Below are 17,987 nucleotides of genomic sequence, written 5' to 3' on the forward strand. Positions count from 1 at the left end.
CTCCTGAGGCCCCTCAAGCGCACCCACGGCGTCCGGCTTCCCAGGGCGCTCTTTCCCAGGAGACCTTCTCATCACTGTTTTCTCCCCCCTCTTCCGACTTCTCCGAGGGCTGCCCCGCGGTCTGTCCGGCCGCGTCCCGGGCCTTGGGGCGGCTGAGGCATGACCGGAATGCGCGGGAGGACGCGGGGCGGGGACGCGAGGGCAAGGACGCGGTGCACGGAGGGGACGCGGGGCACGGAGGGGACGCGGGGCACGGAGGGGACGCGGGGCACGGAGGGGACGCGGGGCACGGAGGGACCCGGGGCGGGCCGGCCTGGCCTGTGGCCCTGGTCGGGCGGCGCCTCAGCCCGGCCGCCCCCGCCCGGACACTCGCAGCCCCCGCCTTCCGACCCGGTAGTTTGCATCCTCCGGGCCGGGTGGGCGCAGCAGCTCCCAGCCTGGGAAGGTCCGAGATCGCGAACGGAAAGAGAAAATAGTCATGCGACGCCGAGCGCCTGGCAGGTCAGGGCCGCCCCCTCCTCCCGCTGTCGCAGCACCGACCGCGGCTCCGGGGCCGCGAGGGAGGAGCGCGGGGGGCGCGAGGCGGTGGGCGGGCGCTCGGGGCTCGGGCCCGGCTTCCTCCGGGGTTCCGTGGCCGCAAGCAGCGCGGCTCATGCGGAGCGGCGGGGCGCGGCCAGCCAGACACTCTTCCAATTTCCAGGGGTGGGCCGCGGCGCCGTTCCGCGGAGGCGGGAGGAGGCGGACGCGCCTGGCCTCGACGTCCGCTACGCGCCGCCCGCGATGGAAGCGCCTTATAAAGCCGCGCCCGCCGCCCGAGCCACTCGCCGCCGCGCCGCCCCGACGCGGGGCCGCACGCAGCCTCCTGGAGTGCGGGCCGACCCCGGACGACCCCGGGCCCCGGACGCACCGCGGAACGACCCCGGGCCCGGACGCGCCCGGACGACCCCGGCCACGGACTGTACCCGGGACGACCCCGGCCTGGGCGCGCCTCCTGCGGGGGGGCGGGCGGCGGGGCCGGGGCGCCCTTGGAGGGGGCATGCGTGCGACATGGCCTCGGCGGTGTTTGAGGGCACGTCGCTCGTGAACATGTTCGTGCGTGGCTGCTGGGTGAACGGCATCCGCAGGCTCATCGTCAGCCGGCGCGGCGACGAGGAGGAGTTCTTCGAGATCCGCACGGAGTGGTCGGACCGCAGCGTGCTCTACCTGCATCGCAGCCTCGCGGACCTGGGTCGCCTGTGGCAGCGCCTACGCGACGCCTTCCCCGAGGACCGGTCCGAGCTGGCGCGGGGGCCGCTGCGGCAAGGTGCGGGGCCGGGGACGCGGGAGGGGCGCGGGGCCGAGGCTACCTTGAAGTGCACGAAGGAGGCGGGGAGAGACTTCGACCGAGATTGCGACTTCTCCTTCCTGCCCACCCTGGACAGGGCACACTTGGACCCCGCGCCCGCAGACGAGGGGTGCCCGGGCGGCCGGGTTAGGGGGACGGGGAGCCGGCCTGCCCAGCCTGGGGGCGCCCCCGGCGGAGGAGCCAAATGGGGCGGGAAAGGGGCCGAGGCCGGCAGGGCGGACGCCGCACTGTCCCCGAGGACGAGTCACTTCGGAGGAGGGCGGGGGCGCCAGGGGCTGAGCGGCTCACAGGGTCAGCCCGGCCCTAGCCCCTGCCCGGTACCTCCCGGGGGCCGGCGGGCGGGCGCCCTGGGAAAGCGTCTGGGAGCAGTTAACTGCGGGGTCCCAGCCGGGGGTCGCGTCGGGTGTGGCAGCCGCCCCTGAGTTCTCCCCGCGGAGGGCGCGCCCCTGGTCTTGGAGCGCGAGGTGCCACGCAGCCCTTCCGTCCCTCCTCGGAGGGGCCGCCCCGCCCACGGCTGCCGCGGACAGCCAGGGCCCCCCCCGCACCCCGCCAGGGCTGGTCCCCATTCGAGTTTGATCAGCTGCGCCTCCTCCTGCCCGGCCTTGTGACCGTCCTGGCTCGCGGGAATTCTTGTTTTCAGAAACCGCGGTGGCTTCCCTTTTCCTACGGCTCTGCCCGAGCTTTCTTTGGGAGGCCAAGCTGAGGGGGTGGAAGCGGGGAGGACGCAAGAGAGAGGGGCTGGAGTTGAGACGGGAAGAATGCGGGGTGGAGAGAGCAGGCCGGGGAGAGGGGCCGCCTGGGAGGGCCAGGAGAGTAGAAGGGGCGGGAAGACTGGAGAACTTCCGAGCAGCCCCCCCGCCCCCCCGCCGGACATGTGTGACCACCTGTAGCTCAGAGCATTGGGACAGTGGCCCAGCAGCCGTCCTTCAATCCTTCTCTAAGCGGAGACCTCCTGAAAGCCTGGGGCCAACTTACTGAAGCAGAGGGTGGCCCGTCCAAGTCTCCCCAGCCTGCTGTCTGGCTGCAGTCTTGAGATACCCTCTGCTTTTCCCTGGCGATGGCCCCAACCCCAGTGTGTGAATTTCGTGGATAATTAGCTCGGTTCTCATGACACATCCTTTGGAAGGGCTCCCACAGCCAGCCAGTTGGGGCCGTGAGCGAGAAGGCCCGCCTTTCAGGCTTCCCTCTGCTCCCCAGAGCCTCGCATTTATAGCTGTTCTCCAGACAGTTGGGTGTTATTTCAAGCGTCGAAGCAGTTTTCTTTGGATTTGCTGTTTGTTATGATATTTTAAATTTAACAAATGAATGCCCAAATCAGGAAAGCATCGTGAAGGAACAGCTGTTTATTCAATGACCTTTCTTGGAACGAGGCTTGAACACACTGGAGTCCTTGAGCCTCACTGTGGTCAGGCGTCTGAGCTCCGTGACCCCAGGCAGGCTGGTTGCAGCGGGCTCCCCGTGGGGGCTCCCCACCTGTAACTTTGTACCTGTGGCCTCTGACGTTGGTGAGGACTGAAAGGCATGGTAGAGGGTCTAACAAGAGCAGGTTCTCCATAAATGCCAGTTGTCATCGTTACCATCGCATCAGCCCTTCTGGCAGGGGTTGGGCCAGCCGGTGGAAAGAGGGTGTGGTTTCGCATCCACGCGGGTGGACACAGCTCACCTGCAGCAGGAGGGCGGGGCGTGTGAGGAACTCCACTTGCCCTGCACGCACCCTGACTCCGCCTCTTTTGCTCTCACCTGAGTTGTGCTGGGTCCGTTATGCGGTCACAAGGTGTGTGGACACGCGAGAGTGTCTCCAAAGAGTGAAGAAAGGTTAAAGACGCGAGAGATTACCGTGGAGAAAAGACTCAGAAGGGATACGATAGCCACCTCCAAGTACCTCAAGGGGAACACAAATCAGAAATAGGGGTCAGAGTGATGGTGGCAGGGCTGGTGGGTGGTGAGTGTGAGGCCCAGCGGCTGGGTGTAAAGGACATTCTAACAGCACACCATGGAACTGTTGGAGCTGCTGCCTCTGCTGGGGACAGTCTGGCACCCCCTGGAGAGGGTGAAGAGGGGAGCCTGGGACCAGAGCCGGGACCATAAGACCTGTCTCCATTCTAGTCCTTGGTTTTCTGCGGGACAGTTAGCCGGTCCCTGCCTGGCACACCCAGGTTTTGTTGTGCGGCGCCAGGGAAGTCCTTTCCCTTTCTTTGATCCTTTTAAGTCCAGGGAAACTGTTTACCAAGTAAAATGTATCCCAGTAATGTAAAAGCGGATTGCACCTTATTTCCGTGCAGATTTATTATTTGCATAAAAAGATTGTCTGGATATACGAACTATCAACACAAAAGGCAGCCAGGTGTGTGTGCTCTGCTGCGCTGCAGTGCCAGCTTTTCTCTGCATAATTCCCTATCAGATTCCCCAGTTTACATGCATTGAACTGTTTCTGGGGTGAGTCAGATTTGCATTCTCTAGTTCCATTTAAGAGATTTGTGAGGAAATCTGGATTTCTGAGCTTCTGTTGGCAGTGGGCTGGTGACTCTTGGAAGTGTCTGACTGCACTCCCTTGGAGGGTGTGGGAGCCTTGGCCCCGCTTGCAGCTTTGAATCTGCTAGCAATTAAAAGGATGCTGAGCCCTTTTCTCCTTCCCTTGACTATTGCAGTGGGGGTGAATGTGCTTTTTCTCTCTCTGCACACACACTGTGGAGTGCTGCTTGGAGGCCATCCCTGGGCCTTGTATGTGTCACAGTGCCACATCTGCAGGGATATGTCAACCCTCCCTGGGGTGGAGGCAAAGTGCTCACTAGCGCACTCTCCTGGCCTTCTGTTTGGGTGAGGTCGGACCAGGCTGACCTCAGTACTTGCCCAGCTTCCGTCCTCCAGCCCCTTTCCTCGCACTCCCGCTCTCCCACCCGACCTTCTTCTCCATCTGGATTGGATATGCCCCCTCTCCCTTTCTTGTCCCCCGGCCCTAGGGGAGGGAGCTAGCTGTTTCCTGGGGATATTGTCGCTGGGTTACCAAGGTGTTCGTTCTTGTGTTTTCTGGTGGGCCCGTCTTTCATTTAAACCCCTCTGTGCGATACCTAACATGGTTCAGGGTTACCCTTTATTTACGTCTCTCACACCTAGGAAGGTTTATGCTTTAAAACATAAGCATGTTGAATTTCCTTATTGGCAGTTTGAGGCTCCTGGACTTTTTTGATCATTGTTTCTATAGTTTCAGGCTTTGTGATGTCTGAGTCAACCAGGTCGCCACTGCAGCAGCAGATTGTGTTCCTGAGTAGTCAGGTGATCTTTGATGCTTAGTGGCTGTACAGTCAACATTTTGGTTTTACATTTATTCCATCAAATATCTGCATAGTGCCTACCACATGTATAGGTGATAGTGGCACAACAGTGAACAAGAGACCGAGAACATCCCTGTCCTCATGATTCTTACATTCTGGTTGGGAGAAATCCAATAGTAAACAAGATAAACAAGTAACAAAATATATTAGAGAGTGATACATGTTCAAAAGAAAAAATAAGTAAGCAAAGAAAGGGGCTCCGACTTGCAGGAGGGGGGGGGTTTGCATTTAGACAGGGTGATCAAGGACAAGTGACCTTTGAATAGAGAACTGAAGGAAAGTGGGGATCAAGCCATTGGGTGCCTGGAGAAGTCGATTCTAGGCAGTGGAAGAGCAGGTGCAAAGGCCCTGAGGCCGGCGTGTGTCTGGTAGGTTTGGGGTGTGAGGAGGTATAGCGGCTGGTGTGGAGAGTGTTGGTCAGGAAGGGAGAGAGGCAGGTCGTGGTCACATTTGGGCTCTTATTCAGAGAGGGCTCTGAGCAGAGACGTGATTTGGCCTCACTCAAACTCAGGCTGCTGTCCTGAGAAAGAGTGGGGAGGCAGGGAGGCAGGTGCTGGGGCGTGGTGCAGCGGAACAGGTGGGAGAAGTGAGCAAATGCTGATTTGTATTAAGGGGGAGTCACAGGGGCACTGCAAGGCCAGACATGGGGCGCGGAGGAGTATGCGGATGACCCCAGAGTGTTCAGTCTGAGGTGCTGGACTGGCAAGATTGCCATTTGCTGCCATGGAGGAGTCGGCAGGAGGAACTGGCATGGGGGAGGAGGTGGCTCAGGAGGGCAGCGTGGGAGGCGGCATTTTAGCATTTTCTTTTAGTAAGGCCATGATCACGAGCCCACGAGCCCATGTGGTGCTAATGTACCTGCCTGTGCTCACCTTCATCACCAAAGACGTTCATCTTACCTGCATGTTAGGAGACTGTCTTCTTAGACTTGAGATCCGAGTACCAGGGGACTGGCATCTGGGACATTACCAGAAAAGGGCTGGACACAGATGTGACCACCAGACTCCCACAACCCTGACAGCTCTAGGAAGATGCGTGCTTTGATCCCATGGACTGAACCTGCTCATGCTGTTCTTAGGTCAACAGTGAGGGGAGAAGCCCTGTGTCTGTGACAGTGAGGGGAGAATCCCTGAAAGATAAGGGAGAATCCCACCCGATGGCCAACTGCAAAGCCACAGAGTTTACTTTCTTAGTAACAGTGGCTAAAAAATGATCATGGGCCACACCCGTCCCGGGCAGCAGAGCAGGGTCACAGAGGCACCATCTCTGCCCCACCCAGTGGACCCTTGCAAGTGGGGTGCTGGGTGGGCCTGCCCTTTGCCTTCAACCACAGCTCCACCCATGCAGAATTCACCTGCGCCATTCTGCCCCACCCAGAGGGGCAGTTTCACTTCTCAGGGGACTTGGATCTTCTTTTCTGACTCACAGACCTATTTTTCACTCTCTTGACCTGACCGAGTCACCCTGTACTGGGGGTGCCCTGCCAGGACTCCCGTGGGGCCACCCACCTTCACGTGGCCTCCTCTTCCTCTTTCTTCCTGCTGCTTTACTTTTCTTTCCCAAGCCCAAACCCCGCCGCCCACTCTGCTTCCCCCATCCCGCTGTACCTGGGATCCTCTTTTCCGTAAATGGCCACTAGGCTGTGTTTGGTTTGCTGCCCCCGACAGATCTCAGACTGAGCCCCTGGGCCCCAGGCGACACCTGAGATCACTTCCCAGCTGGAGACTGGACAGTTCCACAGACAGACCTGCTTCCAGGGCTACTGGCTTTCACGGGGCGGTTGGCACTGAAAAGCTGCAGCCTTCTCACAGGACAGGCCAGGGACTCAGCTCAGGAGCACCTTGATCTGAGCTCCCTGCTTGGTGGCGAGAGGAGCTGAGCGTACACCACGTGTGGTGACATTCTTCTGCAGACAGACACCTTTAGCCGTGCCCCCTCTTGCCCCGTCCCACAGGGAGTGGGGACATGAGACAGACCACATAGCTCTTTTACCAACTTACACCTGCAAGGGTTTCTTCCCATTTTTAGGAAACTTTGCTGAAGTGCAACGTAGACTCAGCAGAAAACACATGGTGGATAGCGGATGCAGAAGGGGAGGGAAGAGCTTGCAGTTCAGACTTTGACAGGTGGCAGCTCTCAGTCTCATCATAGAAGATCAAGGCCCTGCCAGATTGCTGGATCACCCACCTGAGACACAGCTGGGTCATTGTAGGAGGGGTCAGCCACCTGGGACACTGCTCAATTACAGTGAGAAGGGTCAGGCTCAGGGATCCCCCCACCTGGGAACATGGCCAGGCCTTAATAGAAGAGGTCAGGCTCAGGCTGAAAGCACTGGCTTTAGACCCAGACAGGTGGGGTTAGGGGATTGGATGCTGGCTTTGCCACCTGCATGTCACTCCAGGCAAGTGGCTCAGTTCCTCAAGCCTCGAGTGCACTGTTGATGCTATAGCAGTAATAATATCTGCACGCAGGCCGGTTGTGAGTACTGAAAGCAGTAGTATCCGTAGAGTGCCCAGCACCAAGCCGGACACATACGGGCTGCTGGCTTTGGGACCCTCTGCTCTTTGCCCCGGCACTTGCCGTGTCCCCTTGATGACAGTGGTCTGCGGGAGAGTGCTGGAGGCTGGCTCCTGAGAGTAGCGGCCCGCTCATGTGCCCACCCTCTTCTGGGTGTGGCCCCCCATCCCCTCTGGGAGAATACCCCTGCCCTGGCTAAAGAGAGAGCCCACAAAGCGGAGGTCACCACCGAACTTCAATGGGATCCCTACAGACTGGGCCTGTGGCCTTGCTGGTCCAGAAACTAGAATTGGTGCTGGGTGTGGGCCAAGCTTAGATTGCCTAAGAAAGATCCTGAGATCCAGGCTTGATCCTAAGAAAGAATTGCTGGCCGTGGTGGCTCATGCCTGTAATCCCAGCACTTTGGGAGGCCGAGGCGGGTAGATCACTTGAGGTCAGGAATTTGAGACCAGCCTGGCCAACATGGTGATACCCTGTTTCTACTAAAGATAGAAAAATTAGCCAGGCATGGTAGCGTGCATGCCTGTAGTCCCAGCTACTCAGGAGGCTGAGGCAGGAGAATCGCTTGAACCCTGGAAGCAGAGGTTGCAGTGAGCTGAGATCGCACCGCTGCACTCCAGCCTGGGCAACAAGAGTGAGACTTTATTTCAAAAAAGTAAAATTAAATAAATAAATAAATAAATAAAAGTAAGAATTGCCAAGTACACAGAGTTCTTGTGGCCAGAACCTCTGTGGGAAGCCGTTGCCTCCTTGCCCCTCGTGAGCAAACCCTTTCACAGGATTCGTGAGACCCTGCTTGTCCTTTTCTGGTCTCAGCTCTCCCCACCTCTGCCCTTCACCTTCCCCATCTCACTCCCTCTTTCCACAACCCCTTTCACCCTTATATCTGCTCACCCTTCAGGTCGCCTCCTGCCCCTGCTGTGCATCCTCCTAGCACCCGGATTTGCCAGGTAGGGGACACTTTGTGGTCTGTGTTTGCCTCCTGTTGGCTCTCCTGGCTAGCATGACGTGCTGGGAGGCCGGGATCCCGTCTTGTTAGCCATGGTATCCCCAGCCTGGTGGAAGAGGAGCCGTGGGTGCTTTGGGAAGAGCGAACAAAGTGCTTCCTTCCTGCCTGAGTGGGCTGTCCCCGCTGGGTACCTGTGATGCTGCAGTATGGACTGGCTAGGTGGATGGCTGTTGGAGAATGTTGAGTCTAAAATTTAGGAAGGGGATGTGGCTTTTGGTGGGGAGAATAATGAAAAGGCCTAGAGAAGGCAGGATTATGGGAAGAGCAGAGCAGAGCTCAGTAAGGTTAAGTCGAACACTTTTTTCCCATTCACTCTAGGAGTCACCTCGAAGGTACAGGAGGCAGCTGCTGCTGCAGAGAGAGGGAGGGAGGCTTCCCTCAGCCCCCAGCTTCGGTCCTCAGGGTGTTCTATTTTTCCTCAGCCACTTCCATCTCGTCCTCCTGCGTTCTCAGCTCAGCTTTTCACTCCTACAAAGATGTAGAGGAGAGGTGACTGTGGACCAGCTGCTGGGCGCCCTTGGTGCATCGCAGGGTGGAGGTGCGCGGGGAGGCCTTCTGTCCTTGTGTCCACACAGCTGCAAGCTCGCTCTCCTTGTACAGTTACACCGTGTGACTCTGCGCAGGTGGAAGCGCGTGAGTCTTCGATAGTGAAGAGCAGCCTCAGGTTCCCAGGCAGTTGGAACTTCCTTGGGATGCTTAGTTATGCCTCGAATAACCAGCTCATCAGCTCTTAGCTCGCTGCTTCTTCAGTATTGACTGCCTATTTAGAAAACAGGTACTTAGGAAGTTTTAAAGGTTTTCCTAAAACATTTTAGATATTTAGTTTCCAAAATGTGTATTCCACTCAACCTTTAAAGAATATGTGTTTCCTGTGCAGCATGCAAGATGAGGCTGCGTTCCCCCCTTCACCTCTGCATCTGTGTAGTGTGCTGATGGGCACATTTGTTAAATGGAAAGGAAACAATATAAATGTAATTTATGGTTTGACTCAGTTTGAAAGTTCCCTTTGCAGAGCATTTCCCCAGGGCTGTCTCTTGTGTGCGTGTGGGAACGTGTCCTCTGAGTGCTCAGAGAGGCTTGTTCTTTGGGTAGTGGACGCTCTTTAGTGCTCGACCTCCCCGCGCACCCGAACAGCATCCTGCCTTTAGTTTCAGAATTGCAGCAGCAGGAAGCTCTCCCGCCAGAGTCAGACGGCCAAGGTCCTCCCTGGAGGAAGCTGGGCCAGTTACCACAAGTGTTGAGCCCGAAGCCTCCACTTCCCAAAAAAGTGGGACTCTGGACCCAGGTTTCTGCGATTCGGAAGCCGCGTTTGTTAATGTTGGCTCTCACTGTCAGATCTCTGTGCTGACTGCAGCGCGTTCCGTTCTGAATCCAAGAACAAATCAGGTGTTTGTGTTTGCACAAAGCAGCTAATCCCCAAATTGACAGATACAACGCTGTGTTTTCAACTTTCGAGGCCAGACTCCTTTAGGAAGAAAAGTGACGCTGGCAGCCACCTGCTGATACTTAGCCCCCACATGTGTGTCCAGGTGGCCCACTTACTGTGTTACCAATTTTTTGGTTTCAAATTCTTGTTTGGCTACATCTAGATGAAATTCTGATGTCACAAATTGTGTAGGATGAAATTTTAAAAGTTGAGGTTGTATTCGTGATTCTTTGTTAGAAATTAGAATAGTTTCCTGGGCTGTGAGGTTGATGTCGCAAATTGTGTAGGATGAAATTTTAAAAGTTGAGGTTGTATTCGTGATTCTTTGTTAGAAATTAGAATAGTTTCCCGGGCTGTGAGCTTGATGTCACAAATTGTGTAGGATGAAATTTTAGAAGTTGAGGTTGTATTCGTGATTCTTTGTTAGAAATTAGAATAGTTTCCCGGGCTGTGAGCTCTGAGGCTAACTTCCTTAAGCGTGCATTGCAGTGAAGGCCATCCTGGTTTTTCCGCAGAGTGCGCGTGCCCCTGCTGGCCAGTCCTGAAAGAGCAGAATCAAGAGGCTCTGCTTCTTTTAAGGCTCACTTGAAGAATAGGCAACCCTCTTAACCTGCCTGCGGTATTCATCCGTGCGATCTCAGACAGTACAGCTAAGTCGGACAGGAACCCCACAGAACTGTCATGCCATCAACAATATTTGGAATATAAAAACCAAAAGTTTTAGATGATCTTAAGTTATTGTATTAAGTGCAGTTTTGAAAACCAGTTTTCAAATCGTTGCTTATGGTAAACAGGTGACAACATTTGGAAAAGTTCCACTAGCCATTGGAAGCCAAAGCACTTGAGTAACAAAGGAAGAGTACAACAGGTAGGATGGAAAGAAGCGCAGATGCACACAATAGTTTGCTTTGGGGGAAGCAGTACTTCTTAAACGCATAGTTCGTCTCATCTGTCCCTGGAGAATAAGGCAGTGTCTTTCAATGTGGATTCTGCTCAGAGCTTTTTCTTTATACATTTGAGTGTTTGTAATTTGGCATGCTGGCAGCAGGAGTTTGAGGTTTCCAGCTGTGAAACCCAGAAAGCTTAGTGAGTATGAAACAATCAGGAATTGCAAGATGAAGATTTCTTTCATTTTTGCACTGGACAGTTGTACAGTTTTTTTTTTTTTAAAGTATTTTCCTTCCACATTAAATACACTCATCCGTTTGGTGTATTTAAAACATTTTAAAAACAATGGAAGGGGAGTTGGGAAATGGGAGCCGTGGCGTTTTAAGAAGGCCAGGCTGTCTGTGGTCTCTTGCTGGTGCCACGTCTTGACTGGGGGCGGGGAGGCCTTTGCTGCTCAAGGCACCCCGCTCTGCATTCTTGTTGCTGTGCTCTGGAGCTCTGGTGGCAGCAGCTGGAGCAGCGGCAGCGCAGCTGTGCTGCTGTCAATCAGGTGGGTTTCAGTAAGTGCAGCAGAATTCATCACTTCTTGAATCAGCTGTGGCCCCTCCTGGGGAAAGGACCAGTGCTTGTTGTCATTCAGGTGAACTGTCTCCATGGAGAAAGGACCACAGTGTCCTGAGAAAGGTGATCCACATTGCCAGCTTGGTTGCCACCAGGAGCTGGATGGGGAATTAAATAATGGATGTGCCCCTAACTAAAAGCCTAGAGCTTAAAAAATAAGCAGCCGTCATTTCTGTGCTTGTAGGGAGGGATTCCAGCTCTTCACTTTCCCCATCTAAATGTTATCAGGCTCCTTTTGTTTGGTTGTTAAGCATGTTTACATACCCAAGGAACACAACTTGACTTCCATTCAGAAACATAAAAACAGGTGAAGGGAAGCAATGTGGTTCTGCACATTTCCACACATAAAATCAAACCAGCGTGGCTCAGCAGTTTTAGTGCCACTTGGCCCTCGAGACTCTCCTTCAAGGCTGGTGACCGAGGAGCCTGCTGTTGGTGGGTTCTGCCTGAGGTCAGGCTGAAGACTGAGACTGGGGGCTGTCCCAGGGCAGCTGGAGCACACACAGAAGACTGACGAACACCCGTCCACTTCTGTCTCGTCTGGTGCAAGTGTATTCTGCCAGCACAGCCAACGAACATTGCATCCCTTGCGTGGGCCAGGCACTGTGGTGGTTGCTGGTCACAGGGAGATGAGCCTGAGGTACCTCCTGCCCTATGGCTCCCACTAGTCTCTGGGGAGACCCCCAGGTGAAGGCACAGTCATTGCAGAGGAGCAAGAGGCTGTAGAGGGTGGGATGGACCTTCTGAGCCCACAGGCAGGACCCAGTCCCATCGTCACAGAGCAGGTGGCTTTTGCCTAAGTGGGCTTTGCCCCATCGTGAGCCTGGAGGTGGAGGAGGCTGGCGGACAGCTCACCCAGAGGCTGTTGGGCAGCGAGGGCTGGTTTCTCGGGATTGGCTTGAGGGTGTGTTTCACAGGGCACAGAGCTGCTGAGGTAGGTGGGCTAGGATCAGGTCATGAGGGGTCTGCATGCCCAACTGAACATAGTTTCCAGAGGCCTGACCAGGTACACCTGCCTTTCTGTAATTCAGTCTGGAAGATGGGTCATAAAGTAGATAGCATAGGCAGATAAAATGCTGGACCCAAAGTTAAGTTTGAGTATCAAATAAACAGCAAATATGTTTTTAGTGTAAGTCTGTCCCTGCTATTGCATTATCCATTGTTTATCTGAAATTCATATTGAATTAGGCATCATGTGTCTTATTTGCTAAGTTTGGCCATACTAAAAGGAGATCAGTGTACCGCAAAATATATTTATCTCCCTAATGTTACCCTTGGAGGTTATCAACCCAACCAAGAGCTGCACATGAATTAAATCAAAGATGTAGCCAAAGATATGTCAGCAAAGCACAGATACAAGCATTAGAAACCTCTGTAATACCTGTAAATTGTTGGATCACGCTTGCTGTCCTATGAAATGGGTATACATATGCTGGATACATTGACTATGCAAGAAACCAATCTTGTAAACTGAATACAACTACTGTGTCCTTCATTCGATCAACCGAAAACTAGTATTGTAGCTGTAATAAAAGTTGAAATATAACAGTAGTTTTACTTGTCTTAGAATAAAGAAGCACTTTGTGGGAATGAGTTATATAATTGTCTTCTCTTTAAAAACAACTTTTTAAGAATTTTGAACTGGCTGTCTTTTCCTTGGTACACTTCCCTTAGCAAGCAGGGGATCAAAGCATTTTGGTTGAAAGAGTGGTGCATATATACTTCTTGTAGTATATAAATATTTGAAATTTACGTAAATTGCGGTATATAAATATTTGAAATTCTGTGCAAGGAATTCAGGGCTTAGGGTGGAGGCATCCAGAGAGTCTGGTGCTTTTGTTGTTTTCTCCTTTTCTTCTCCACTCTGCTTGCCCGGGCGTGTGGGGAGCTGGGGTGAGGCTAGGGAAGACAGCAGAGGGTCGTCCAGTCCCTTCCTTTGGGCATAGGCACAGGCCACATGGACAGAGGCCCCAGGGTTTCCAGTGGCTGAGTCACAGGCCACGGACCTGCCCCTCTTGGACCCTCGTGCCCTGCACAACTGGCCGCCTGGGCCAGTGTGGCTGAGGTCAGTGGAGGGAGCAGGATCAGACAGCCCCACGGCCAAGCAGGGATTCCAGGTGAGCCAGGCAAAGAGGCACCTGGCACATGCTTGAGGAAGTGGGGAGAAGGTTCCTGGTCTCCACTGACCCCCACTGACCCCAGTTACGGGGATGCCCCTGCGGTGCCCACTCTTTCAGAAGTGCCTTTGACCTATGTCTGGGGAGCCCTGGTGGGAGTTTCCATGGACTCTATGCTCTGGGACCTCTTAATTTCAGTTAGGAAGTTTAAGAAATTATTTTTATCTCTTTTATAGACCTATTCAACGAATTGCTTGAAAACTGAACAGGCTTTTCCCCATAAAACAAAATCAGACCAGAACTTCTGAAAAACCTAGTCTCCATGACCAGTAATACTAGGTTGGTGCAAAAGTAATTGCAGTAATCACGGTTTTTGCCATTAATAGTTCTGGGACTTAAGCCTTTGTGGTTTAATCACCGCTCACAGGCACATTTGCATCAGCCTCAGTCACACAAGTGTGGGGGAGATGCCAGTGTCCTTGGGCACCTACTTCCCCATCCTGCAAAGCTGAGGGATAGAACCTGTGATGGGAAGACTTCTGCTCTGCGCTTCTCATGGGGAGATAGAAAAGCACCCGCGTCTTCATGCCTCGAGCTATGTTTTTTAAAAATAAAATATTGTACTGCTTAACGGACACTCGGGCATGTGGTGACCATGAGAAGCACAGAGGCTCAGATTCCTGGAAAGTGGCATGAGTCATGTCCACTTTGGTTTTCTCCAGGCAGAGATCTGACTTTTTTCCTTGTGAACATGGCATGTAAATAACTGGTCTAAACAGGGGCTCCGTTTCCAGGGGTCTGCGATCTGAGCAGCTGGGGCCAGCAGAGTGAGTCCTTCCCTGTGTCATTGGGGGTGGGCCGGTTCTGGGCCAGCACCCCTGGCTGTAGCCACCATGCAGTGGGGCCTGATTCGCCCTGGGCTGAGCTCTGGGTGTGACTGGGGTGATTATGGAGTTTGCCAGGCTGCCCCACTTGGAGGGATCTTACACCTTCCATCCCCTTTTCAGATTGACAGTACCGACTCCAGCACAGACTTAATGGATCACTGGGTAGGTGAAACATTGGATGAGGCTTAGAGCAGGACTTCCAGGATGGGGCTATAGGTGCATAAGGCTGAATGAATGTTCCCAACGTCTCATTACAGAGGACGACCCTGGCGGTTCGTGCGCACCTGTTGTGTATTGAATTGGGAAGATATTTCCTGGTGTGCTTTTCTGACTTTGAGCATTTCTGTCTCAATTCTAGGACTGGTTGCCATAAAGGAAGCCCATGACATAGAGACCAGGCTTAATGAGGTGGAGAAGCTGCTGAAGACGATCATAAGCATGCCCTGTAAAGTGAGTGCGGCCAGGACCCGGGCTGGGCAGGGAGGCGGCGCCTCCCAAATGGGAAAGGCGTCCATCCCTCCAGAGAGTTGACTTGCTTGCTCCATCTCACTTAGCTGTTTTGTTCTCTCCCTGGAAGTACCAGGCGATAGGGATGCGGGTGGAGGTGTGCAGGTGTAATCAGGAGAAAGAAGGCTTTTGTGGGCTCCAGTGGCTCCGGTATTTCCTCCCTGGGGAAAGAGTGAAAATGAGGGGTGCAAGGAGGCATGAGTAGGTGGGCGTGGGGCCTCTCTGGCTGCAGGGGGCTTTGATTTCTGCCTCTGCTCGGAATCCCCTGTCTTGCTCAGGGGATTTTAGAACAGACATGTGGAAACCAAGCGGAATATTGGTGTCAGCACAGTGAGGCACATGGCGCGGATTTGACCATCAGTTCCCTTTCCACATAAGCCTGTGGGCTTTGTCGTGAGTGGTGGTTAAAAACCTGGACTTGAGCGCCAGGCAGACCTCTTCAGCTCCTGGCAGCTTCCGTTTCTTTCCGGCAAATGGGGAGAATGGACACAGCCTACAGTTGACTATAGACGGAGGGAGGCATGAGTGAAACTGGCACATCGGAGCCATGATTCCCTCCACTGCCGAGGTGGCTGAGGCCTTGCCTTCCAGCTGCCTGGGTCATGAGCACATGAGGGCTGTGCAGTGATGGCAGCCCCGCCCCTGCGGCCAGCCATGGGAGCATCTGGACATTGCCCGGGCGTTTGCATCACACGGGCCACCTCTGCGGACAAGCAGGGCCTCTCTCTTGGTAGACAGACAGGGCCAGCCTATGGAGGTTGTTCGTGTTTAGTAATCCCTGTATTTCCCCCCAGTATTCTAGATCAGAAGTTGTGCTCACCTTCTTCGAAAGATCTCCTCTGGATCAGGTGTTAAAAAATGATAATGTACATAAAATCCAACCCAGCTTTCAAAGTCCAGTCAAAATATCAGGTAAGAGCCGCGAGGGAGGTGTGCGGGGAGGGGCTGCTGTTGAGGCTGAGGCTTCAGAGAAACCCTCAGTTGGCTGTCTCTGCGACTGGGCCACGCTTTTCCAGAAAGACAATCGGGGAGAAATGGGAATGCACAGGGAGAGAGGCTGTTGCCTGATTCCCCCTAAGCAGGGTGTTTCCTCCTTTGGTTTCTACTCCTGCTGCGTCCTCGGGTTTGTGTGGCATGTAAATTGGAACTCACTTCAGAAATGGTATAACGATGAACAAACACATTGATGATAGAGTTTGAAGCAAACTACTGGATACTGGAATCCAGCGTTCAGCCTGCTGAAGCGAGACAGCCCGTGTCACGTGGCATTGAATTTGGTTCTTGCTTTTAGGGGCAGCCGTAACCAAAGGGATGCACAGGCTTTAGGTCTCCTTAGTGTGGGTGTGGGATTGTGGCTCCTGGCGCAGGAAGGAAGGAAGGGGAATCTGGGACCTCTTGGCCAGTCCAAGTTTGGTGACTTACTAAGATCTGGGTTGCAGGTGTCATGAGAACACTAGATTTGTTTTTTGCAGCACTATTTTGGCAAAGGCTGCTGAGGAAGATTTTTGTAGGGATAAGAGCTCTGTCCTGGGAGTCTCTAGGACTGGATTTTCCCAAGCAAGTGGCAGTCACCTTGTGACGTAAGAGGTGACAGTTGCGTGTGGTCTTGCCGTGGTCTGCCTGGTGGACAGGGAGGGAAGGGGGGACTCATGAGAGGAGACATGGCTCAGCCAAAGGAGAGCACCTCCATGACACTGTGGTCTGCAGGAAGGAGAGCAGGGGGCCTTTGTCTATCATTCCGTTTCTGAATGGTGGAGGAAGCAGGGGAGAAGGAGGGATGGAGGACTGAGAAGGATGTCAAGGGAGAAGAGTGGATGAGAGGGAGTCTGAGCCCAGAGCTGACTCAGAAGGAATTGGGGACACCAGAGGACAGTGGGGATGGGTGATTGATGCTGTTGGCTGTGAATGTGACCTTGCTGATTACTGACCACAGCACAGGTGGGATTCTGAATTGTGTGTTTGGGAGAACTGGGTGGGGTGGGCAGGTTCTGGAACCTGGAGTGGAAGATGGGTTTGTAGATATTAATAGGATTGTGTGTGTGCAGGGTGGTGGCATGCCTGACCCTGTCTGTGGCTGCTGCTTTGTTTTGTTTTTTACTTTTTTGTTTGTTTTTACTGACACATAATTATTGTACATATTTATAGGGTAAAGTGTGATGTTTCGATACATGTGTATATTGTGTAAAAATCAAGTCAAGAGTATTTAGCATTTCCATTATCTCAAACATTCATCTTTTCTTTGTGGTGAGAACATGCAAAATCCTCTCTTCTAGCTATTTTGAAATACACAAAGCAGCACTGTTAACCCTAGTCACCCTACTGTACAGTAGTAGCACAGCAGAGCTTATTCCTCCCACAGTCACTTTGTGCTCACTGACCAGTGAGCCCCTCCCTCCTCTGGTAACCACTGTTCTACTTCCTGCTTCTATGATCTCCCCTTCTCTAGATTCCACATATGGGTGAGATCTTGTGACATTTGTCTTTCTGTGCCTAGCTTATTTCAGTTAATATAATGCCTACAGGCTGGTTCATGCTGCCACAAATGAGATCAAGGAGCAACAGAGTCCTCCTAGTGCCTTGCCTTGTGGGAGGTGCTGGCCCCCAAGTGAGAGGGACAGATTGGAGCTCCCTGGAGCCACCTCTGATGCAGAAGCTCCTGAGGCACAGTGCCTGGCACGTGCTGCAGCCCGCCCTGGCCTCCTGTTTCTATTAGTGATGTGGATGAACACATGGCCCACGTGTACCCTAAGGGACGAGCATAGTGAGACGAAATGTAACAGGGAGAAACGTAGAGTCTCATGTTGCAGTTGAAATTATGTTTTGTTTGCCTTTTTGCAAGGGCTGAGGACAGGTTTCAGCCACTGCTGTTTGTGGTCTTCCTTGTGTGATGGGGGTGCAGTGTCCAGGTCTAGGAAGGCAGGGGTCCTGGCCTCTTTATGCAAGTCAAGACTGTCCCTGGGCTGCAGCAAGACGAATTATTGCATCCAGAGAAGAGTGTCTGGTGGACCAGGGTCAAAAGAATGGGAGGAAATGTGGAAGGGCAGCTAGGAGGCAGGGGATGCCACCCTCAGATGTTGGCAGGCCGCCACAGGAAGGGGTCACGTGAGGGCTGGCACTGGGCCTGTAGGTAGAAGTAACTGTGGATGACTTTGGCTCAGCACAGAATACGTTCTAACATCTGGGGCTGCCTAACCATGGAGTCTGCACCAGCCTGTGGCTAACAGTCTCAGTGCAAAGTCTGGGGGCCCGGAGGTGTTGCTGCAGGAGCGGCAGGCGGTTCGGCCTCTGGGGGCCCGGAGGTGTTGCTGCAGGAGCGGCAGGCGGTTCGGCCTCTGGGG

At 53.9% G+C, this 17,987-nt stretch overlaps 1 protein-coding gene across 1 annotated transcript in view; it reads left to right on the top strand.

The window, feature by feature from the left end:
* The first annotated feature begins 799 nt into the window (after window positions 1-799).
* Window positions 800-17,987, top strand: part of PXDC1 (PX domain containing 1) — a 28,525-nt gene continuing 11,337 nt past the window's right edge. Inside the window, exons 1-3 of the mRNA XM_017850357.1 lie at window positions 800-1,303; window positions 14,501-14,592; window positions 15,444-15,561. Coding sequence (XP_017705846.1) covers window positions 1,048-1,303; window positions 14,501-14,592; window positions 15,444-15,561 — 466 coding nt within the window. The 5' untranslated portion in view covers window positions 800-1,047. The remainder of the gene's footprint in view (window positions 1,304-14,500; window positions 14,593-15,443; window positions 15,562-17,987) is intronic.

Source organism: Rhinopithecus bieti, unplaced genomic scaffold (genome assembly GCF_001698545.2).
Source record: "Rhinopithecus bieti isolate Rb0 unplaced genomic scaffold, ASM169854v2 scaffold_32012, whole genome shotgun sequence".
NCBI lineage: Eukaryota > Metazoa > Chordata > Mammalia > Primates > Cercopithecidae > Rhinopithecus > Rhinopithecus bieti.